Consider the following 23,209-nt stretch of genomic DNA (forward strand, 5'->3'; position numbering starts at 1 on the left):
GTGCCAGTGTATATATCTGTACCCATGTGTGCTAGTATGTATCTGTGTACATGTGTGCCAGTGTGTGTGTGTGTACATGTATGCCAGTGTGTGTATACATGTGTGCCAGTGTGTGTACACCTGTGCCAGTGTGTATGTCTGTACCTGTGTGTGCCAGTGTGTCTGTGTACCTGTGCATCAGTGTATACACATGTGCCAGTGTGTATGCACATGTGCCAGTATGTGTGTGTGTACCTGTGTGCCAGTGTGTGTGCACGCACATGCATGCACTGACTGAGGCCTTGTGCATGCTGAAGTGCTAAGCACCGGGCTGTACTATCACCCCCTATACCCAGTAAAAACTCTGGATACAGTGCACTCAATCCCTCCCTGCTGACGTTATACCTCTATCACACAGAACACATGATCTCAACCTTTCTTAGGGAAGAGACGTCAAAAGAAAAATGGCCCTCCAATTGAAATGATCATAACCCGAACCCCCCAGTCCTTAATAGTCTTAAAAAAAATTAAAGCAGAGATGGTTCAGCCGGCAAAGGCACTGGCCCCCAGCTCTGATGATGAGGTCATTCCGTAGGACTCACATCGTGGAGGAGACAGCTCCAGTAGGCTGTCTTCTGGCCTCTACAGAACATGTCACCTTTCCTCTCAATGAACACATACCCCCCTCAAGGGCTGAACCCAGAGTCTTAGGCATTCCAACTAGCTCTACCAATGAGCTACACTGGCAAGCCAGTAGTGCAGGATCATAGGCAGCCGACGTGCTTAGCGCCCACCTTTCCTTCCCACATGGAGAAGGGTTCTTCTCTCCCGACACGGGCAGCATCTGCCTGCTACTTTCTTACAGACTGTCTTCCTCATAGGCTGGGCTGACGAGGCTTCCTGTCTGGTGTTACACAGCTGTTTCCTATTTCCTATGCCACCCCAGCTTAGAAAATATCGGGACTGGAGAGATGGCTCAGTGATTAAGAGCACTGACTGCTCTTCCAGGGGTCCTGAGTTCAATTCCCAGCAACCACATGGTGACTCACAACCATCTGTAATGGGATCTGATGCCCTCTTCTGGTGTGTCTGAAGACAATGTACTCACATAAATAAATCTTTAAAAAAATATATATATATATATATAAACAGCTCCCTGATACTTGTGAACAGCAGCGGCGAGGATCAGTTCCTCTTCCAACTGCCACCCTGTCTCTCCAGTGTCCATGAGGCAATCTGGAAAGTGTGAATGGACAGAAGCACAGACTCCACAAACACTTTTTTTTTTGCATTAAAAATTTTAAGTCACAAATATTTCGATTCATAAATAATCAGGGGGTGCACATGTGTGTGTGTGTGTGTGTGTGTGTGTGTGTGTGTGTTTATCCTTGCACTGAAAGGACACTCTGCCCCGGGGACTTTCAGCAATCACATCTAGTACCTGCCTCCAATACCCTAGGACACCAGGCCTTCCCAGTTCCCTGAGTTCATATCTATTCACCTCTCCAGGGGGAGCCCCTCCCCCATCCTGTCCCAGAAAGGAACAGCTCCGCTGTCCTGGAGGAGAATGGACAGGGACCATCCCCAACATTCTGGAAAAACAGTGTTCCTGGTGAGGGAGGGACTTCCTCTCTGGGAAGAGGAAGCTGGGCGTTAAGTCATAACGGAGTGACTTCCCCGTTGAAGGGGAATTCGGAGGAAGAGCTGTGTTTCAGGCACCCTCTGCACACGGTCCAGAGAGCTGTGAAGTCAGGGTCCAGGACTTGGTGTCCTTAGGCGCGCGGCTCAGAGCGTGCCGTAGACGCTGATTTTGACCATGGAGATGCTCTCCGTGTACCGGTTCAGTCCTTTCTCGTACAGAACGAACAGCTGCGGGGGCTGCTTCTTCCCGTCCGTGCTGTTTTCCAGGGCTGTCAGGGATGAGTAGCCGCTGGGTCCCGGCCACAACTGGACCCTCTCCTTCTGCCAGGATGTGCCATTGCTGAAGCTCCAGCGCAGGGTCAGGTTCACTCCTGAGAGAGCAACAGTCAAAGGGAGGTGGGTCTCCACTCTGGCCAAGCCTTGTTTAGACGGGGCGCCCTCCACCCACTCCACCCTCAGTCACTCACGGTACTCGGGATGGGCTGGATTGGAGAAGAAGACAATGCCGGAGCTGGTGGCTAGCGCTCCTGCAGCTACCACAGGGTCCACGAGCTCAGGGTCGAAGGTCACATCCCGGGGCCTGAGGGTGTCACAGGCGTCATAGCTGCGGAGGACGATCCTGCAGCGGCAGTGGTAGTTATTCTGGTTCCGGGCGTTGATGATGACTGAGCCGTCTGGAAGCTCGTAGGGCTGTGGTGGGGGGAGAGGAGAGGAGAACCTGGGGAGGCTGAGGAGGCCAGAGCTGGGTCTTGGCGTGACATGGCTCTCCGGGGAAGGCCGTGGTGTGGGCGGGTACAGTCCGTGGACTCCTGACCTGGCACTCGTCGGGGTTGAAATCGTGATCGTGTTTGGGCTGGCCGAAGGGAATGCCGCTCACTCCAGTCCCATAGTGCCAGGAGGCACCGTGGTCATCACTGAGGAGACAGAAGACCCCATCTCGCTCCAGCGTCCCGTGTCCACACACAATGAGCCGGCCCTTCCAAGGCTCCCGCTGTTTCTGTAAGAAGAGGACGTGGGTGTCACAGAGGCGCTCCTGTGGAGCTCAGGCAGAGGGCTGGCAGCTCCAAGAGTGAGGACACGCTGGGCCCTTTTGTTCTCCTGCAGACACTGCCCAAATTTAGAAGCTTTGTCGTGCCAGGTCTGTAATCTCAGCTACTTAGGGTGCTGAGGACTGAAGATGGTTTGCCTGGGCCACAGGGTCACTTCGGGGCTAGCCTGGGGAACTTAGCGAGACTCTGTCTCAAAATAAAAAGTATAGTAAAAGAGCTGAGAGTATACGTCAGCTCAGTGGTAAGAGTTCATAGCTCTCTGTTAATGAAACTCCTTTAAAAAATGTTTTTTAAACTTGAAAAAAAAAATCTCTCTTAAGGGGTTGGGGATTTAGCTCAGTGGTAGAGAGCTTGCCTAGCTAGCGCAAGGCCCTGGGTTCGGTCCTCAGCTCTGGAAAAAAAAAAAAAAAACTCAAGGCACTGGGTTCGGTCCCCAGCTCCGAAAAAAAAAGAAAGAAGAAAAAAAAATCTCTCTAAATTCAAAATATTTATTTACTTGAATAAAAAGGGAGCCCACGCTGGCCTCCAACTCACTGTATAGCCAAGGCTGACTATTTGGCTCCCAGTCTTCCTCATTCTACTGCCTGATGCTAGACGTGTAGGCTTTTCTTTCTCTCCTTAAGACAGGGTTTCTCCGTGTAGCCTGGAACGCTCTTTTGTAGACCAGGCTGGCCTTGAACTCAGAGATCTGCCTGCCCTTGCCTCCCGAGGGCTGGAAATGTCCCCAATTTCAATACTATCTTTTTCCATCCTCCACCCCGTTTTGAGATTGTCTCTCTCTGTAACCTGACTTTGAACTTACAATGTAGCCCAGGCTAGCCTTTAACTCATAGAGATGTCTATTGTCTTATGCCTTAGGTCTTTGTTCTTAAGTAAATTGTTGATTATCATGCAAGAAATGGGCTTCACCTTGACATTTTCACACACACACACACACACACACACACCACACACACACACACACACACACACACACACGTGTCATGCTTGGCTCTCTCACCCTCCCACTGCCCTTCCCTGGAAGTCCCCCAGGACATGTGGAACGCATCACTGGACAAGTGTACAAGTGCCCAGCTAGCCTTGGGAACTTCAGGCTAACCTGCACTCATGGACTCTGTCGAGCCCTGGGTATTGGGATACAGGTTGGTGTCTGCCCAATAGCACCCAATTCTACCCTGCACAGGCTAAGGACAGAGCGTCAACAGACAGTCTCCATGTGAGATGTCAATGGTAGTTTCATCTCCACAGTGGAGATGGAAACTTGCAGAACGCCCTCCTCCAAGGACTTTCTCTCATTTATGAAAAAAAAAAAATCTGATTCGCGGGATCGTGCCCTCTTCCTATCCCTAGGGTGAAACCTGAATGCCAGAGCCGGGTCCAGGGGCAAACATCTCTGTGCCAATATCCACGGAGAGATTCCGCGGTGGGCTCCAGGAAACGCCGTCATCCTTACTCCAAACCAGCATGGTAGAGGCCACCTGGCAGTTGACCTTGTGAGCACAGAGGGTATAGATGAGGAACACCACTCCTGTGTCTACGTCGTTCACCACAGCCCCCAGGTTCAGCCCATCGGAGGCCTCCCCGTCGTCTACAATGAAAGCCGTAGAGGACCACGTGCTACCTAGAAGATAAAAAAAGAAAATCGTACCGTTTTCTGTTTACTTCCTGCCTCTCCCCAGGGACCTCAGGGTGGCCTCAGAACCATGTTTTCTTCTTTCTCTAACATTATTTCCTACTAATTCCCCCAGCGACCTAATTCTCGTTGTCAATACCTTGGTGGTTACAGTTTGTGCTCCAGACAACTTTCCCCCCTCTGGTTGCCCTAACTCCTTAGGGACTCAGGCCTCAAAGTTCTATCTCTGGGCGGTTGGACTGGTGAAGGGAACCCCCAACTCCCTACCCCAGCCACCCATACAACCCAACATCCGCTCTTTCCACCCACCCGGGGCACCTTTGTACCCTGGTCTGTGGACCTCCTCATAGCGATGAACTTGGCCCCCTCATCGGATGCAGACTTTTTCCTAGCCTCAGCGAAGGCCAGGAGCGTGCCCCGAGGGGTGGCTGTGATGAGCGGGATTCGAAAAGTGTCTACGGAGCCGATCTGCTTCCCGCTCACCCACAGCAATTGCTCCATGGTCACCAGCGGCTGCACCTGCGCAGAAGGACACCTCAATGAACGCAAGCTTAGTGAGGTTTAAGGTACCTAAGACCGGGGTGGGCTCCAGCCAGGGCTCCCGTAAGAGAGGGTAATGGGGAGCCTGAGCAGGGGTGGTGGTGTCCTAGAACAAGAGATGGGAGCCCGGAACCCAAGAGTATGGGCGGAACCTGGAAGCTCCTAAGGAAGAAAAGGCTGCGAGGAGAGAAGGAACGAACCCTCAGGGATGGGAGAGGACCCCATAACGAGCCAAGGGGTCAAAGGATGAAAAGGGGTTCGGAGAGGATGGAGGGGCAGGAGTGCCGTGCGGAGGAGTGGCCGAGCTGGGCAGTGGCCACCTCTGCAGGTGCAGCAGGGCTCACCAGGCTGAAGTCATCCTCTGTCCTGGCCTCTGATCCCGCCGCGGACACCAGGAGCAGGAAGATCGCTGCGAGCCCCTGACCCCGCCGGCCTGTCCAGTAGCTCGGTGGTCCCGGGGGTCTGCTTGGCTCTGCCCCCACCATGGCTCCCCGCAATCCCCAATCCCCGTCCACGAAGTGGTCACCGGTGGCAAGCGGTCAGCTGACCTCGACCCTTTAAAAGCGCGCACGTCACTCCGAACCCTCCCCTTGGAGGGGGCCTTGGTCCACGCTGCCGCGACTCCAATTAGTCCACCCAGCTGTCCGACATCCGCATGTGACCCAGAGGCGGCCCCAGTCTGTGTGAGCCTTTTGACTGGCTCTGACACCAGCGACGCGACGAAGGGGCGGGGCATGTTTTAAAGCAACCGGCGGCTACTAAGGCACGAACCTTTCTTTACCTTGTGGAAGAGACAGATTAGGGGTGGCATGTGACTCAGTTGGTAGAGCGCCTTCCTAGTTTGTATGAAGCCCTGGGTTCAGTCCTAAATCAGGTGTGATGGTGCACTCCCGTAATCCCAACATTCAGGAGATGGGGGCCGGAGGATCAGAAATTCAACAAATAGGGTCTCAAGGCCAGACTGGGTTAGGGGACCCCACACACACCACAGATGAGCACGCACACGCTCACGCACGCGCACGTACACATGCCACAGACGTGGACACAAAAACTCGCACCAGCCTCTCACAGCCATCTTGCCCGGTGGGGCTGACAGGGCTAGTCACACACAGTCAGTTTATAAGCCAGACATTAGTCATAACATAGAGCATACAGCTCAGTGGTAATGCTTGGCTAGCATACAATAGCCCCTGGGTTACACACACAGGCGCACATACACGCACACACACACCCCTGTAATGGGTTAGGAATCCCTGCTCCTAGCTGAGGAGCTCTTGGCAGTTGATGGCTGCTAGGGGAGGAAAAGGCACTTTTCTTCAGGAGTGTGACTGTGGTAGGTAGGTACCCTACATCCCAGTGGATGACCCCAATGCCCATGATGACCCCAATGCCCAATGCACATGAGTAACACTTATTAGAATCACTAGGTTAAAACTAATAAGCAACTGATGAATGAATGAATGAATGAATGAATGAATGAGTGAAAATAGAGCCACACACAAAAAATTGTAAGTGTAATATTAGCTGGGCAGTGGTGGTACACACCTTTGATCCCAGCACCTATGAGGCAGAGGCAGAGGCAGGGGCAGGGGCAGGGGCAGGGGCAGGGGCAGGGGCAGGGGCAGGGGCAGGGGCAGGGGCAGGGGCAGGGGCAGGGGCAGGGGCAGGGGCAGGTGGATCTTTGTGAGTTCTAGGCCAGCCTGGTCTGCAGAGTAAGTTCTAGGACAGCCAGGACAACACAGAGAAATTCTGTCTCAAAACAGAGAATGACTTGGAAATCCCAATGCCCCTGCCTCTCCCTCCCAAGTGTGGGGATTACAGGCATGAGAGTCCCAGTCGTGTCTGAATCTGGGGACCCCCTCCATGCTAGGCAAACACTCTATCAGCTGAGTTACGTACGCCCCCAGTCTCCTAGCCTTAGTCACTGAACACATTTTTCTCCCTGGGTATCAAACCATGCGATGGCAATCTGGACTTTAATAAAAAAGGAAGTGAGTTTGGACTGGAAATAAAGTCAGGACTTATCAAGAATATAAAATATTAATCTTTAATAAAATCTGTTTTCTACAAAATTATGATTCTCAAGGCATCAATGGCAGGGTTTCTGTACAGGAGGGCTGCAGTCGTGGGTCACGATGAGTCTCTCACTTCTTCCTGTTTTTTCCCCCCGTAGGTACCTCATTCTTCTTGCCCAGAATCTTCAGGAGTGCCTTGGGCATGTAGTATGGCCGCTCTTGGGAACCGTCATTCCTCTCCAGGTCCTCAACTGAGAGGCAAGGTAGATTGGTGAGGGTGGATCATGATAATGGCACCCCATTTTGCCCGCAAAATAATCCAGGATGTGTAAACCAAACAGTCTGGTTTCCTGTCTGGCCACTTAAGGCAGTTTGATGTACTCTCCCTGGCACGCTGCATAACCTGTTTCCTCACATAAAGTAGGACAAATAATTGTGTCTGTCAGGGCTGGAGAGATGGCTCAGTGGTTAAGAGCACTGTCAGCTCTTCCAGAGGTCCTGAGTTCAATTCCTGGCAACCACATGGTGGCTCACAACCATCTGTAATGGGATCTGATGCCCTCTTCTGGTGTGTCTGAGGACAGCTATAGTATACGCACATACATGAAATAAATAATCTTAAAAAAATAATTGTATATGTCATAGGAAAATTGTATATGTCATATGGTGATAAATTTAAAAAATTGCATGCTAGTCCATCATGGTGGCTTTTGTTTGTAATCCCGACATTTAGGAGGCGGACACGGGATGGCTTAGAATACACGGGCCCCTGAGTTCTCCACAGCAAAACTCTGTCTTGAGAACGGTTGTGCATACCCATGATTCTAACGCTTGGGAGGCAGAGGCCAGGAGATTGTTTTGAGTCAGATCCGGCCTAATCTATATAGCAAGCAGGAGCCAGGCAAGGATACATAGAGAGACTGGACGTAAATAAATAAAATTTAACCAACAAACAAAAACCATAAAACAATAAAATATTCATGTCCATTGCGCAGTGCACAGCTTGGGGACCAGCACTGTGGTGGGGGAGTCCCTGCTTCGCAGGCACAAGGCTTTGGCTTCTATATCACAGCCACCATCATCACCAGGACAAAAAAAAATCACCATAATTCCAGCACTTGGGGCCTGAGGTAAGGAAGATCATGACTTTGAGACAGCCTTAGCTATAGACTTAGTTCTGGGTCAGCCTGTGCTATATAGTATGATCTTATTCACCTCTATGCATGCCTCCCCCCCCAAAAAAAATCAAAATAAAAGAAGGAAGAAACACCCACCCCACCCCCACACACACTGTGACTACCTCCTAGGAAGTGTTTTGTGGCTAACCTCTACTTACATTTCCTAGTCAGGCCTCCGTCTGAGGTTTCCTCCCCCATCTCAGAATGCCCAGGGTGTGTTCCCTTCTTTCTTCCCTAAACCTCTAGCCTTAGAACGTCTGAAGATATTCCCTCTGGCTCTTTTAGTTCACAAAGCTACAAGCAACTGGTCCCCAAGAGAAGCCGGGGGACCAAGAGCTTGAGGGTGGGTGGGGGGTTGAGGGACACTCACGGAAGCAGAGGAAGAGCGTGTCTACACACATTCCAAAAACGCTGAAGAAGCCACTGGCAATGACATAGGCTCCCATGATGGAGGTCTGCAAGAGACAAGACCGATTGGGACCCCTAGGCTCCTCTGGGGATGTGGGTGGGACAGAGAGAGGTGTCACTCACCATGATGGGCAGCCAGTAATAGTTGAGGTCGGGGTTCTTAAAGTCTTTCCCCAGTCCCTTGATACGACCGGAGAAAAAGAAGAAGGACAGAACACCTGTGGGAAAGAGTCCTGCGGTCAGTGCTGTTCTTGCTGAGGACCCCCCTTCCTGCACCCCTAGGGGGCGCCTGACGCTGTAAGCCCGGGTCTTGACCCTTACCGACACCTCCGACCACCAGCAGCTTCCCAAAGAAGAGCAGTAAATCAGTGACTTTATCCAGGACGACTACCCTACATGGAAGTCAGGACAGAGTGGGGTGAGGGACCTGGCAGGGCTGGGAGCAGTGAGACCCCCTTCCCATTTTCTTTTCTTTACTTTTTTTTTTTTCTTTTTCTTTTCTTTTTTTCGGAGCTGGGGACCGAACCCAGGGCCTTGCGCTCTTGCGCTTGCTAGGCAAGCGCTCTACCACTGAGCCAAATCCCCACCCCCCCCCTTCCCATTTTAACACGGTGACGGAACGGGATTGGACCAGGCACAGGGTGGGAGAAATGGGTAGGGGACCCCACCGGGGCACAGCAGCCTGACCTGACAACGTTCCTCATGAGCAGCATGAAGGCGTTTTTGGCGGAGACACAGAAATTCTTCCCATAGATGGCGATCTGAGAGGAGCAGGAAGGTCTGAGCCACACCTTTGGTGAGCTTGCCCGAGTGTTGGCGGGACCCGGGGCGGAGGGGCACAGGGCAAGGGGCTGCTTGAGGCTGTGCTCACCATGATGTAGGCATTACGGTTGAGGAACTTAATAAACTTCTCCAGACACCAGAGACAACACTTGAAGCAGCAGATGATGCAGCGGGCCACAGGATTCTGGGATCCTGGGGACAAAGGAAGCTCACGCTTAGCTGCCCCGGCTTCTGCCTGTCCGCCTGCCCTTCCAAGGCTCTGGCTGTCAGCCTCCCCCATGCTCACCTCTTAGCTTGTGGTCAATGTATTCCAGGATAACCCGGGCTATTTGCACAAGGGTCAGGATGAGGGCTCCAAACGCCAGTGAGCCAGTGTGATAACTGCAGAGGGAGTTAGGTGAGTCGAGGTGCCCCAGCACCCCTGGTATTCCTAGAACTAACGTTTCCTTAGGGGGCTGCCCCTGGCTTACCGGAGTGTGCGGATGAAGGCTGAGCTCAAGGGGAAAGTAGGGATGTCTCGAGGCTTGTGAAAGGCCCAGTAGAAGGAGGCAAAGGCCCCAGCGAGGACACACTGGCCCAGGGCCAGTACCCAGTTAACAGTCCAGAAGAGCCCCAGGATTCCATAGATTTGCAGGTTGAAGAGAGAACGTTGGGCTAAGCCTGAGGACGAGTAGCCTGTGAAGGTGCACTTGAGCTCTGGGCACGAGGAGTTCAATGGGGCCTGGAGGTGACAAGGACACAGCAAGTTCATGCCCGGGAGCTGCAGGCAAATCTTTGACCTTCCCTGTTCCTAGTGGCCTCCAGACTCAGACCACCTCAGTGCCGCCATCGTCGTGGTGTGTCTAAGCAGCTTCCTGGCTTCCAGACTGGCACAAGAGCTACCCACAAGGCAAGCACCAGGGGTGGGTGGTTTCAACCTGCTCTCTCCTTCTTGCTTTCCCAGCAGCCTGCTTCTGGAGAAGGCTCTGTAGGGACTGAACATACTGTGGGGATTTAGCCATACTAAAGTGACTTTGTTCTCTGTAATGACGAAACAATTACAGTGTGTATGTGTGTGTGGTATGTGCATGTGTGTGTGGTGCATGTGTGTGTTGTATGTGTGTGAGGTATGTGTGTATGTGTGTGGTATATGTGTGTGTTGTGTGTGTGTTATATATGTGTGTATGTGTGGTATATGCATGTGTGTGTATATATGTGTGGTACATGCATGTGTGTGTGGTATGTGTATGTAAGTGTGTAGACTATGTGTGAGTGTGAGGTATGTGTGTGTATGCAGCTGGGACTGAACACCAATTCTCACACGTCCTAAAAAACCCACACACAAAATTGAGCTTCATGCCCTGCTTTTGTTATTAATATCCACCCCCGCAACCCCTTTCTTCCCTATTATTTCTAGTGTGGAACCTGGGGCTTCAGGAACAGAAGACAACTTTTTACCACTGCCCCGCTTTCTGAGCTCTCTGTTGAGGGACTGGGGAATTATATCAGCTGATAGAGTGCTTGCCCAGCATGCACAAAGCCACCACATAAAACCCTGAATGAGGGCTGGAGAGATGGCTCAGCAGTTAAGAGCACGGACTATTCTTCCAGAGCAAACCAGGTTCAATTCCCAGCACCCACATGGCAGCCTACAACTGACTGTAATTCCAGTCCCACGGCGTCTGACGCCCTCACACTGACATGCATACAGGCACAACACCAATGTATACAGATCAGTTTTTAAAAACTGCATATTTGGGCACACCTGTAGTCACAGCAGATGGGAGGTAGAGACAGGAGGATCAGAAGTTCAAGATCGTCCTTGGCTACATAGCATGTTTCAGACCAGCCTGGGCTACACCCGACCCTGTCTATGAATAAACAAGCAAGCAAGCAAGAAAACGCTGTTTGAGATCCACCTTATTTACATGTAAAGTGGCAGGGTGGAGTTTGTATTCAAACTACCTGACCTATGTGGTACTTTACCCCTATACTCAAGGAAGCTGAGGCAGGGGGATCACCATGAATATGAAGCCAGCATGGGCTACAGAGTACATTTCAGGTCAGCCTGGAAAAAAAGAAAGAAAGAAGGAAGAGATGAAAGAACAAAGATAAGGCAAGCTAGCCATGTCATGCCTCTGGCTGCTCCTGCGAGAGAACCAGAGTTCTGTTCCTAGCGTCCACACAGATGGTTCACCACCATCTATAACTCTCGTTCCAGGAGATCTGATGCCCCCTTCTGGCCTCTTTGGACAGCAAGTACAATGCTGAGCATAGACATACATGTGGGCCAGACACCGTGTGCACGAAATGAAATAATAATAACATGTGGGAAGTAATAAAAAAGATATAGTAATTTTAAAAAGGGGGAGAGGGAAGAGAAAACATTTTTAACACCCAGAAGCTGGGGTTGTATCTTAACGATGGGGAACTTATCTAGGACTCACCAGAACTCCAGAACAAAAGTTATAGATGAAGACAAGGGGGTAAAAGTTGAGCCCTGAGGAAGGTTAGGGATGTAGCTCATGCCTGAGGCCCTGGGCTCAAATTCTAGCTTTGCAAAGAGGAGGAAGGGAAGGAGGAGGAGTTCTTAGAGGAAACTGAGGGCTGCAGGAACTCACCACCTTCTGTCACTCCTGCGTATGTTCAGAACTGCCCGTAATCACACGCAGAAAAGGAGCAATTAAAAACTAGGGCTGGAGAGATGGCTCAGTGGTTAAGAGCACTGACTGCTCTTCCAGAGGTCCTGAGTTCAAATCCCAGCAACCACATGGTGGCTCACAATCATCTGGAATGGAATCCAATGCCCTCTTCTGGTATATCTGAAGACAGCTACAGTGTACTCATATAAATAAAATAAGTTAATAATTAAAAAAAAACTAGATAAATGCAGAAAATATGACTATACGAGCTTCATGGTTTCTGAGTGTGAGAGGCTATGTTTGAAGTAAAGCTGGGTATGGTGGTACACGCCTTTAATCTCAACACTCAGGAGGCAGAGACTGGTAGATTTGTGTGAGTTTGAGACCAGCCCGGCCTACATATTAAGTTCCAGGACAGGCAGGGCTATAGAGTGAGACCCTGATTCATATAAGAAAAAGGAAATAAAAATCCACTTGCCCTTAGCAGACCACTGTGGGATTGTAGAGGGTGAGCTATGAAAGAAAACCAGGTCCTCCTGAGCACAGAACGCAGTGGGGTCTTTTACAGATCTAAATAGGCCTTCCTCCTCTTTTAGTATGTAAGGGTTCTTGACATATATAAGGGTCTGTCTCCCTATGTAGTCCAGGATGGCCTTGAATTTAAAATCCCCATTTTTTTTTTTTTTGTTCTTTTTTTCAGAGCTGGGGACCGAACCCAGGGCCTTGCGCTTCCTAGGTAAGCGCTCTACCACTGAGCTAAATCCCCAGCCCCTAAAATCCCCACTCTTAACCTTCAGGATGCTGGGATTAGTGGCTTGTTTTGTTTGTTTGTTTTTTCTTCCTATGCTTCTTAGAGACGGCTTCACGTAGCTCAGACTGGCCTCAGACTGGAGCTGAAAGTCTGATCTTTCACCTCCATCTCTCAAGTTCCGGGAAGTACCAACAGGCCTCCCAGTTCCTCCAGGAGGCCCTCCTGTGGACTTCCTAGTGCCACTGTCTGGGGCTCCGTTCCCAGGACGTGAAGAGGGAAACGGAAGCGTCCAGCCCGCTGGGCTATCAGTGGGCAGGCATTGGGCACAGCACTAGACATACCCAATGCCATTACAACTCCTAAATTGCCCCTGAAACAGGGGTAGGATCAGTTCCAATGTATAGAACAGGGGGAGGAGGCACAGGGGGAGGAGCCACGGGAAGAGGAGGAACCACAGGAAGAGGAGGAGTCAGGAGGTGGAGCCACAGGAAAAGGAGGAGGAGTCACAGGAAGAGGAGGAGAAGCCAGGAGGTGGAGCCACAGGAAGAGAAGGAGGAGCCATTTAACGGCCTTAGAGGCAAAGGCTGCCCCACCTTTTCTTTGGGTTTCCGGTGTCCACCTCACTTTCCACAGTGGAAAGTGGACTCCAAATTAAGGGAGATCCCATCCATCCATGTGAGAGTCCGCACCCTCTTAGGTATTAGTGCACTAGTGGAAATCTGTGCTAATTGACCCCCAAGGTCCCCTCAGCACCCACCCTATTCCCTCTCACCATGGGGTCACAGGACACGTTCACAAGAACTTTCTCACAGCCCGGTGTACTGGTGTTATGCACCCAATAGACGTACTGGGGTTGCCCGGATGTAGCCAGGTACCCAGAGGTGAGTCAAGAAAAAGCTCGATGCCAGCTGTCAATTGGAGGACACCCCTAAATAGCTGCTCCTGGGGTTAATGCAGATTATTCGCCCCCCACAGAGGGTTGGCATTCAGCCCAAGCTCACCCTTACAATACAGTCACCTCACAGTCCCTCATGGGACATGTCCTGTGCCACACCCCACTCCCAAGCTCTCCTGCGGGGGTTTCATAAAGGATACAGAGCTGTCACGGCCCAGTAACCAATGCAAATGACCAGGAGGACGAAGGTGACCAGAGGATAGAACATAGTTGACATCATCTGTCCCACAGCTCTGTAGGAAGACAAGAGTAGAGTCCTCTTGGACCTCAGCCCTGTGCATCCGCTCCCAGGCCTGACCCTGGCTGGACCCTTCCTCGAGTCTGTTTGTTTCCCAGACCAGAAACAGAACTGCAGCTTTCTTCCACATCCATAAACCCAGCCAGCGCCTCGTTCTGGGAGCGGAACGCTGTAGACTTGCCGGGTGAACCGAATAAGGCTCAAGGGACCCATAGGGAGACTGGAGTCACAGAAGACACCTGGGACGCTCAGGGAATATAAGGGAAGAGAACCCCAAAAGGTGTGCCCCCTCGTGGCTTTGGCAGCCCCTGCTTCTCCTATCTCCACTACCCCAGCTATTTCACCCAGCAAGCACCTTAGCTCCCAGTGCCTCCAGAGTCCTGCACCCTTAGTCCACACCACGCTTCCAGTCCTCACCATGCAAGGTTTAGACTGCTGTTATAGGGGCCTGAGGGTGGTGGGACATTCATCCAATTCCAGTACCCGAGAGGCTGAGAAAGCTGGGTTGCCGCTCTGAGGCCGGTCTGGGTTACCGTTGCAAAAGTGACAGGGGTGGGGCATGATGACAGAGGAGGCGATCCTGAGCTAGACTCCCCCATCCCAGCATTGCCTAAAACCCTAGCATTCTGGAGGCAGGTATAGAAGGATGGGTTCCAGGTCATCTTCAACTATGTGAGTTTGAGGTCAGCCTATGCTTCCCGAGACCCTCTTGTGGGGAAGGAAGACCCAGAGTTTGCAGTCAGCCTCAGTTACACAGTTGCTCCATGCTATTAGTTTAAGCTGTATGAGTTCTTGTCTCAAAGACAAAATAAATAAACAAAAAGCCCTTGGGGCTGGAGAGATGGCTCCATAGTTAAGAGCACTGGCTGCTCTCCCAGAGGACTTGAGCTCAGTTCCCAGAATCCACATGGCTGCTCAGAACTGTCTGTAACTCCAGTTCCAGAGGATCCAGCGCCCTCTCCTGTCCTCCACAGGGACCAGACATGTGCACGGACATGCATTCTAGGAAAACGCCCATACGTAAAACACAAATAAATAAACCTCCCCCCTCCCAAGGACAACAAAACAAACTAGACAAGGAAACTGAGGTCCTAAAAGGCTGGAACTCTCCGGGCAGTGGTAGTGCATGCCTTTAATCCCAGCACTCGGGAGGCACAGGAAGGCAGGTCTCTGTGAGTTCGAGGCCAAGCCTGGTCTACAGAGTGAGTTCCAGGACATCCAGGGCTGCACAGAGAGACCCTGTTTCAACCCACCAATCCTTCCACCCACACCCACACACACCCACACACACCCACACACACCCACACAGAGGCTGAAATTCAGCAGTGCTACCCATCTTTCTCCTCTGGGGTTCCTGTTACCCCACTCAGGCCAGCACCCCTGCTTGAGTCCCCTCTCCCTCACAGGCAGGCTCTGACCTGCTAGCTTCTTTCAGCAGAGCAATGGCAATCCGGATCCGCTGGCGCAGGAAAATGAGCATGAGCAACAAGACGCCCTCCAGGACAGCCAGGATAATCACTGCAGGGAGACAGCGGGTGGTAGTCCTGGGTCAGGGCCAGGGCCACCCAACCCTGGGCGTCCAGCACACGGAGGAGATGGTCAGGGGACTCACGAGCAGCCAGCCATGTCTCCTTCACATTCTGGTAGGCACTGAGGTTGGCAGTGAAGCCTAGCTGGGTGATGGAGACACCCTGGTCCCGCAGCTCTCGGTACTGTTGCCAGCAGTGGTAGATACCATAGGCCAGCACGGCCAGCACCCCCACAATCAGCAGCAGCACCAGGGGGGCCGCCACCAGGCGCAGGAGCAGGATGAACAGCAGACTTAGCACCAGGGCCACACCCAGCGCCCTGCAGGGAAGGAACATACATGAGAGGTGGCCTCCCAAGCCCTTCATAGTTCCCCAGGGTTCTTTCCTTGCAACCCCTGGTATCCATAGATTTGATCCGTCTTCTGAGAGGCCTCAGGGTCCACTCTGAGCTCCACTCCCTGACCACTTTACATGTAGACTTGGGGAAAGAGTATCAGGAAGGGTGGGGAAACTGTGGACTCACACGAGAATCCAGTACCAGGACTGGGCAAAATCTTCAAAGATCTTCACAGAGACATCCCGGGCATTGATGCTGTCCAGGAGGCCACTGTCGGGGAGGGATGGTGTCAGATTGGGCTGAGGGTAAGAAGGGACACGGGGACACAGGTGATACGGAGGGTACCATCTACCTGATTCCTTTAGAGACAGTGGTGTTATTGATCTGTAACTGTTCAGGTAATGTGAAGTTGATGTTGGGGAGCGGAAAACAACGTCCCAGAGCTGGAAGAGAGAACAGGGGCTGCTGGGTAGGAGTCTCTTTGATCCTCTGTCTGAGGGGACAGGGAGTAAGGGTGGATGGGGTGCTGCAGCCTGTTTCCCCTCCCCAGCACTGGTCAGATGTCCTCGCACCCCATTACCGGGGCCCCTGCAATTCTTTCCAGCCCTGACCTCGCTGTGCCGGTGAGATCAGGACACTTATGGTTTCCTCATTCCACTGTTCCTCTCCTCAGTCCCTCTGCTCTGCATGTCCCTGGGCCATGCTTCCAGGTCCAGGATTCTCTGTACATTCTACACCTCTGCTCTCGAGGGGCCTCTAAGTAGCCTCTTCAGAAACTTCCCCCTCAGTCTCAGGGCAGCCCCCGTCCCATCTCTGTATCTGCATCTCTAGCTGGGTCTGTTATGGGGCTCTGGAACCACATGTAGCCGGGCAGGTTTATTTTATCACTGACATCCCAATGTCAAGAAAACACAGAGAGTAACTGGCCTGAGACCTGTCCACTGGAAAGCGCTTGAGTTTAAAAACCACATCTGTCAGTTTTGAAGCTGCCCTTTCTATCATACTTGCCTTGAAAACTTATCCTTTCTCATACCAAAATTTAAAAATATCTTCTACTAAAAGTGAGAGAGAGAGAGAGAGAGAGAGAGAGAGAGAGAGAGAGAGAGAGAGAGAAAGAAAGAAAAAGAGAAGACAAATAGGAAAGATAAAGGGAGGTGACATGATGGTGCCTGGGTGACATGGCTATTCCTATCTGTCATCTCAGCGTGGGGTCAGGCTGAGGCAGGAAAATCACCAGTGTGGAGCCAGCTGGGTTACAGAGTATGTTCTATCTTTAAATAAACCAAACCAGTCACCCTGGCAGAGGGGAAAAAGTGTGTGCCTCAGAAAAACCCATGGTGATTGGCTTAAGCAGCCAGGTACACCTGTAATGTTTGGAAAGGTATCTGTTTGCTATATTTTCCTCAGTTTCATTCATCCCTATGGATTTTGTTTAAAAAAGAAAAACTTTTAAAAGATGTATCTATTTTGCTTTGTTTTTGAGGCAGGGTATTTACTATGTAGCGCCTTGGCTGTCCAGCCCCTTTCCTTCCAGGAATCTGAATGCTCTGCCGGCACGTGGGTCTGAGCATCTGAGTGACAGTGTAACTTGTGTTTGTGGAGGCCAGGAGAGCGTGTCAGAGCGTCTGCGTGGTTACGGATATTTTCCAGCCGCTCTGTGGGTGCCCAGAACCCATATAGGAGCAACCAGCAGCTCCTAAGTGCTGAGGGCCTCTCCGGCTCCTCCACGCACACTTTCCTGATAGCTTCGCACGGACGTTCCTTGTCGTTTTTGTTCTGATCCGTCTCTGCTGACAGCGTTGCACAAGCTAGGACGGTGCTCTGCACGCCCGCCACTCACCTTCCTTAAGAAATGAAACACTATGACATCTATTTATTGGGTGTGAACGCGTGTGGGTCGTGTGAAGCCTGCGGTGCTTAGAGAGCTTGTCTTAGGAGTGCGGTCTCTCCCACCATACAGGTCCCAGGGTTCGAACTCAGATCCTCAGACCTGGCGGCAGGCACCTTTACCTGACACCAATGCCACCTCATTGGCCCTGCTTTATTGTTGTTTTGAGATAGGATCTTGCTAAGTGTCCCAGGCTTGTCTTTGACATCTTTCCTCCTGCCTCAGCGGCCCGATTAGCTGGAATTATGGGAACATGCCATATCAGCCTCTTGTATCTCTGATCTCTCCACCTAGAGTGCAGCTCGAGCAGGGCGTGGTTTCTATCGTCCCTGCATCTGTCCCCAGCACCTGGTGCACAGCCTCACTTAGGCACCAAGGGTCTGACTCTAGGGTCCCGAGACAGGGGGATGAAGGCCTACTGCTCACTTCTGAGCTACACTGATATGCTGAGTGGCTTCTCTGCTTCTGGGCCTGCTTTCCTCGTTTGAGAAATGAAAATATTGGGTGGATTGAGGCCTGGGTGTGTGTGTGGGGGGGGGGGAGTACCTGGTCCTTACCTGGAGTAGAAGGAAGGAGGAAACTGGGACAGAGTCCCTTTTGCAGGCTGTCCATCACTACCTGGAGAGAGGACAGACAGAGGCTCAGATACAGAACAGAATGAGGGAGCTGTGACTCCCAGCATCATAACTACGACCACCATCACCACCACCACCACAACCACCATCATCACCATCAACTCCACCACCATCACCTTCATCACCACCACTACCACCACCACTACCATCAACTCCACCACCATCACCATCACCAACACCATCACCAACACCACCACCATCACCAACACCACCATCAACTCCACCATCACCACCATCACCACCACCATCACCACCATCACCACTACCTCATCTTCCACAACTTCTACCACTTCAAGACTCAGACCGGCCCATCCCTCCTTGGAGACCGACCTCTACCTCTACTATCATTATGGGTTCTCTCTGGCCTGGTGATGCCATGGGCACCAGCATTTACCATATCTGGGGACACCGCTGGTACACAGAAGTTCCTGTATTCTTTATAAACGTCACCGACTGTGTTTGAGAGCTGGAACCCCTCCACAACCCACGGGGTCTGTGGGCAGGAAGAGACGCACACCTGTGGATAGAGAATGTGCTAAGGGACTGGTCCCCAGGGCCTTGGGGACAGGTGGGGCTCAGGCAGGCTCTGGCTTCTGACCTGGGGTGTGGGGCACTGTAGGCCATTCTCAGCAATGGAGATGACGTTGATGGCCGCCGCACAGCTTAAGATGTTGAAGTACAGGACGTAGGGTTTATCCCTAGAGGAAGAGAGGCTGTGTGTGCCTAAGGGCCCGGGCAGGGACAGAGTGTCATTCTCCTAGCACAGAGATAGCACTGGGGACCAACCTCATTAAATCCAGCTCCTGGCCCAGCTTCTCCGGGAAGATAAGGAAGACTTAGAACAACTAGGTACTCACAATACAATGTGTGGCTGGCCGTACTGGTTCTGAGGTACAACCCCCTAGTAAGGTAGCTTTATGGCCTTTAACGAGGCCTCACGTTCCTCGTAGGAAATGACAGAATCCACCTCAGGAGGCTTAGCAGTTTGGGTGTGAAGCACCCCGCCTTCCCAGAGCGTTGTAACTGCCTTATTATTTACCCTGCGTTTCCTGCATGCCTTCTGGGGGGGACTCAGCTGTTTGGCTGAGGAAGTTTAAGCTCAGAGAGGCTGCGTAAGTTACTGAAGGTCACACAGTATCCTGTGGAGACTCACAGCGATGTCTGAACTCTAAGCTTATGCACTTAAAACGGGCTCTGCACCGGCCCCAGTCCTGGGAAGGCTGGACAAGGAAGGGCTCTTGGTGTGACGCAGAAATGCTTGAGTTCAGGGAGACAGAGGCTGGGGCTGGAGCCAGCCAGGCCCTGCTGTGTGCCTTGGGGTTGTCTCCCGCTCCTCATCCTGTTAGTGCCTACTCACTTGTTGTCGCCCACGCCGCAGTAGGCTCCTGTGGAGTTTCTGGGGTAAAGCACTTGCCGAGGGTCTCCGTACACCCAGGCTGGAGACAAGGACACAAAGGGATCACAGGAAGGTGGAGACTTGGGGGCAGGCAGCTATGGGGTAATCTCTCCCTGGGTTTCTGTCCTCACCCTCGGCCCCAGCGCTGGGCAGCTAGAAACTTACCCACAAGCCCCACTACGATGTAACCCAAGATGAAGACCAGGAAGAGAACACAGCAGATGATGTCTGTGCAGCCCCTGGGGAGAGACGGACGTCTGTCTGAGCTGGGGTGTGTGTAACCATGGGGTGGGGAGTTTGGAGGTGTAAGTGTGGGGCATGGTTGGGGGTGGGTTATGGTTTAGAAGACTGTAGAATGCTAGGAAGATTGGCCTTCTTTTCTTCAGTTTAGTTCAGTTTGTTTGTTTTTCCAGAATAGGTTTCTCTGTGTCGCTCTGGTTTCTCTGGAACTCGCTCTGTAGACCAGGCTGGCCTTGAACTCAGAGATCTACCTGCTTTTGCCTCCTGAGCGCTGGAATTAGAGATGCCTGCCACCACTGTCTGGCAAGATTGGCATTCTTTATCTACTTTAAGGAAGCTTTTCTTAGGATGGAGAGTCTCCTGCTGAAATACAGCACAGATAATAACACACACACACACAGACACACACACACATATAGACAGGCAGAGAGAAAGAGAGACAGAGACACACACATACACACGCACACACACATATACACGCACGCGCGCACACACACACACACACATAGACACAGAGAGGCAGGCAGAGAAAGAGAGACAGAGACACACACATACACACGCGCACACACATATACACGCATGCACAGACACACACACACACAGGCAGAGAGAAAGAGACAGAGACAGACACACACATACACAGGCACACACACACACACACACACACACGCACACACACGCACACACACACACACACACACAGAGCCTGTGCAGTTGCTTCTCTGGGTGACTTTTCTTCAAATGTATACAGACCTGAGTAGCTGGCACCCAAGTCAAGAAGTAGGATGGCCCAGTACCCTGAGTTCCCTCAAGTCCTTCTAGACAACACAGATGCCTCAGTGGGCCAGGTTCCTGCATCAAAGACAAACCAAATCCTCCCCACATCCCTCGGGGCATTGCCCACAACTCACCTGTTTTTGATGGGTCCTCGAAAGGAGGGGTCGTATTTGGCTGAATTCCCTGGAGGGGGGAGTGGAGAATGAGGCATTAGGGGTCTCTCTGCCCTCATTGGGTCCCTCTCAGACACTCCTTAGTCTCAGGCGTCCGTCTAGCTGACTAATAGGACACCAGGGACCTGGGTCAGCAGTATCCTGGCCAGAGAGCAGCCCAATGGTTGCCTACTGTGGCTACTACCCTATAACAAGTGGGAGGTGATATCAAGTCTATGGTTTCTTACTTGTGAGGCAAGGGCTCTGCCACTAAACTGTAGCCACAGACAATTATTTTATTTCCTTTTTTTTTTTTTTTTTTGAGACAGGGTTTCTTTGTGAAGTTTTGACTTCTTGGAACTATCTCTGTAGACCAGGCTGGCCTTGAACTCAGAGATCCTCCTGCCTCTGCCTCCCAAGTGCTGGGATTAAAGGCATGCGCCACCACCTCCAGACCATAGCCATTTATTTTGTAATTATACTTTGCATCTCAGACAAGCTCTTGCTGAGTTCCCCAAGCTGGCCTGGAACCCGCTTCAGCCCCCTGATTGTTTTTTTTTTTTTTTTTTTTTCTTTTTTTCCGGAGCTGGGGACTGAACCCAGGGCCTTGTGCTTGCTAGGCAAGCGCTCTACCGCTGAGCTAAATCCCCAATCCCACCCTGATTGGTTTTTATGATACGCTTCTGAAAGGGGCTCTTAAAGGTTTTTGACTCACACCTCGGGGCATCTGAGTAGAATGAGACCCAACTTCTGGGACTCCCTCTTAGCCGCTCTCAGACCCCAGTTCTGTCTCTGTTCTACCGCCCGTTCTAAGTCGTGTCTGGAACATCCAGTTTGGGAGCCCCCTCAGGGGACAGTCACTCATCTCAGCCCTCTGGCCGAAGGATATGACAAAGATAGGATGGTCGGAGCTATGAAACCCTGCAGGACAACGGGAGCTCCGTAGGACCCCCCCTCTTCCCGCCCCCCAGGCTACCACACAGCTCTGGGTAGCCAGCCAGATTGACACCTGAGCCAACTGCTGTGGTTGTAGCCACGTCCTGTTCCTGGTCCTCCTTGAGTACACAGGGGAGGAGGTGGGGCCAGGCTGCCAGGGTCCTGGTGGACACTGAGGGACAGCTGAGGGCTGGGCTAGCCTGAGGCAGGTATCTTCTTTCTTGGGCATTCTGTACTCTGTCCCACCCGGGCTCACAGACACAGGGTCAATGATTGACCCAAGGCTGTTCCAGGAAGTTTCTGTGGCCATTACTCTGTCTCCTAGGGGACACCAGCCCCACCTAGAGGAGGCCCAACCCTTTCAGTCCTCTCTTCCCGGTCCAGTCTCATGCTTCTCAGGATTTGGGGGAAAGATTTCCAGCCCTTTCACTTTTGCAAACAGAGGCCTCCCCTGCTTTCTCTCGCCTCAGGCCTCACCCTCCACAGCCCTGGCCCCTATTACTTAAAGAGCTGCAGATACACGACACACACACTTTCCCAACTGAAACCTTAAGGCAGTGTCAGCTGTTTCTCCACCACAGTCCTTACTCCTCACAGACCCCAGGGGGCTAGCAGGCAGACCCCAGCAGCTCAGGGTCCTAGGTCTCCCACTTTCACAGGAATCCTGGCAGGCTGACCGTAGACGTTTGGGGTTCCAGCCCCCTACTCCTCAAAGGACTTTAGAGAGGCCCATCTCCCCAACTCTTCACATAGACCCCCGGAGTCTCAGACCCTACCTCTTCACAGGGTATAGGTTGACAGACCCCTCCCCAGCAACCTGTGCTCCTGCGAGATCCAAAGTCTAAACAAACTCCCCGACTCACAGGAGCCCCCAGCCTCAACTCTTGGAGGTTCTACAGCACCGGACACTGCTGGAGTCTATGTCCAGAACTTCAAGACCTTAACCTGCCTCCTAACATACAGGCTTTGTTTGCCCTCAGGGACCTATACTCCAGGCCTGACCTCCTCCCTCCTCCGGCCACACACAGACGCCAGCCCCAACTCCTGCTTATCCAGATTCCATTAAGTATGCAAGACCTTTCCAGTGGTTCAGACCATCCTCCCAGAGAGACCTGATTCTCTTTTCCTCGACTCCCGTTTTCCTGTAGCCTCTCCTCAGGGACCCAGGACTCCATTCTTCTGTCAGGTTCCAACCTCAGCCGCCATGGCAGAGCACCACAACCTCTCTCCAGAGCCCAGGCCTCTAACCCCAGCCTTACCGTAAGCCTCGTTCTCCTTCTGCTTTTTCCCCATGGCTCAGTCTCCGGAGTGATTGGAGCCAGGGAGACCTAGCCGCTCACCTGCCGCCCGCCCCTCCCCTCCCGCCCCTCCCCTCCCAGACGTCATAGCCCCGCCCCTGCCTGTGGTCCTCCGCGGTTCCTTTTTCAGATCTCAACTCCTAACCAGCCCAGGGACTGGGCCCACAGGAGCTGCTTGCAGCAGGAAGAAACTGGAGTACTTTGATAAGAAAACACTGCATTAATTATTC

General features: G+C 52.1%; 2 protein-coding genes and 1 long non-coding RNA gene across 4 annotated transcripts; 1 reads left to right on the plus strand and 2 right to left on the minus strand.

Moving 5' to 3' along the window:
• Positions 1–1,246: 1,246 nt before the first annotated feature.
• Positions 1,247–5,510, minus strand: Neu1 (neuraminidase 1). Its single transcript, NM_031522.3, has 6 exons — positions 5,187–5,510; positions 4,629–4,821; positions 4,028–4,290; positions 2,435–2,617; positions 2,088–2,310; positions 1,247–1,991 (listed from the first exon to the last, which is right to left on the minus strand). The coding sequence occupies exons 1-6, from the start codon at positions 5,325–5,327 to the stop codon at positions 1,765–1,767; spliced, it is 1,230 nt and encodes a 409-aa protein (NP_113710.2). The 5' UTR covers positions 5,328–5,510; the 3' UTR covers positions 1,247–1,764.
• On the plus strand, positions 4,734–17,114 carry LOC120098979 (uncharacterized). The gene is made up of 6 exons (XR_005497808.2): positions 4,734–4,868; positions 7,016–7,120; positions 7,853–7,987; positions 8,610–8,861; positions 9,154–9,239; positions 10,021–17,114. It is a non-coding gene; the product is annotated as an uncharacterized LOC120098979 (long non-coding RNA).
• Slc44a4 (solute carrier family 44, member 4) lies at positions 6,864–23,038 on the minus strand. 2 transcript variants are annotated; one of them, NM_212541.1, is made up of 21 exons: positions 22,941–22,981; positions 20,728–20,776; positions 19,742–19,815; positions 19,538–19,616; positions 18,779–18,878; positions 18,575–18,697; positions 18,103–18,163; positions 16,010–16,100; positions 15,844–15,927; positions 15,404–15,639; positions 15,210–15,309; positions 13,694–13,786; positions 13,371–13,473; positions 9,697–9,947; positions 9,513–9,607; positions 9,315–9,418; positions 9,131–9,204; positions 8,765–8,835; positions 8,567–8,661; positions 8,406–8,490; positions 6,864–7,108 (listed from the first exon to the last, which is right to left on the minus strand). In NM_212541.1, the coding sequence occupies exons 1-21, from the start codon at positions 22,972–22,974 to the stop codon at positions 6,987–6,989; spliced, it is 2,124 nt and encodes a 707-aa protein (NP_997706.1). In that variant the 5' UTR covers positions 22,975–22,981; the 3' UTR covers positions 6,864–6,986. The 2 variants fall into 2 exon arrangements, with proteins under 2 accessions (NP_997706.1, XP_063135082.1); XM_063279012.1 differs by having other exon boundaries at positions 6,876–7,108; positions 13,371–13,470; positions 13,691–13,786; positions 22,941–23,038.
• Between the last annotated feature and the right edge of the window lie 171 nt (positions 23,039–23,209).

The sequence above is a fragment of the Rattus norvegicus genome, chromosome 20, assembly GCF_036323735.1.
Source record: "Rattus norvegicus strain BN/NHsdMcwi chromosome 20, GRCr8, whole genome shotgun sequence".
Classification (NCBI taxonomy): domain Eukaryota; kingdom Metazoa; phylum Chordata; class Mammalia; order Rodentia; family Muridae; genus Rattus; species Rattus norvegicus.

Excerpts from the sequence above, each read along its gene's own strand:
- Neu1 (NM_031522.3), bottom strand. The coding sequence starts at position 5,327 with ATGGTGGGGGCAGAGCCAAGCAGACCCCCGGGACCACCGAGCTACTGG. Across the intron at positions 4,822-5,186 it reads CAGAGGATGACTTCAGCCTG|GTGCAGCCGCTGGTGACCAT; the intron begins GTGAGCCCTGCT and ends CCTTCTGCGCAG. Across the intron at positions 1,992-2,087 it reads TCCAGCCCATCCCGAGTACC|GAGTGAACCTGACCCTGCGC; the intron begins GTGAGTGACTGA and ends TTGCTCTCTCAG.
- Slc44a4 (NM_212541.1), bottom strand. The coding sequence starts at position 22,974 with ATGGGGAAAAAGCAGAAGGAGAACGAGGCTTACG. Across the intron at positions 15,310-15,403 it reads GGAGACATGGCTGGCTGCTC|TGATTATCCTGGCTGTCCTG; the intron begins GTGAGTCCCCTG and ends GTCTCCCTGCAG. Across the intron at positions 13,474-13,693 it reads TACTGGGCCGTGACAGCTCT|GTACCTGGCTACATCCGGGC; the intron begins GTATCCTTTATG and ends ACTCACCTCTGG.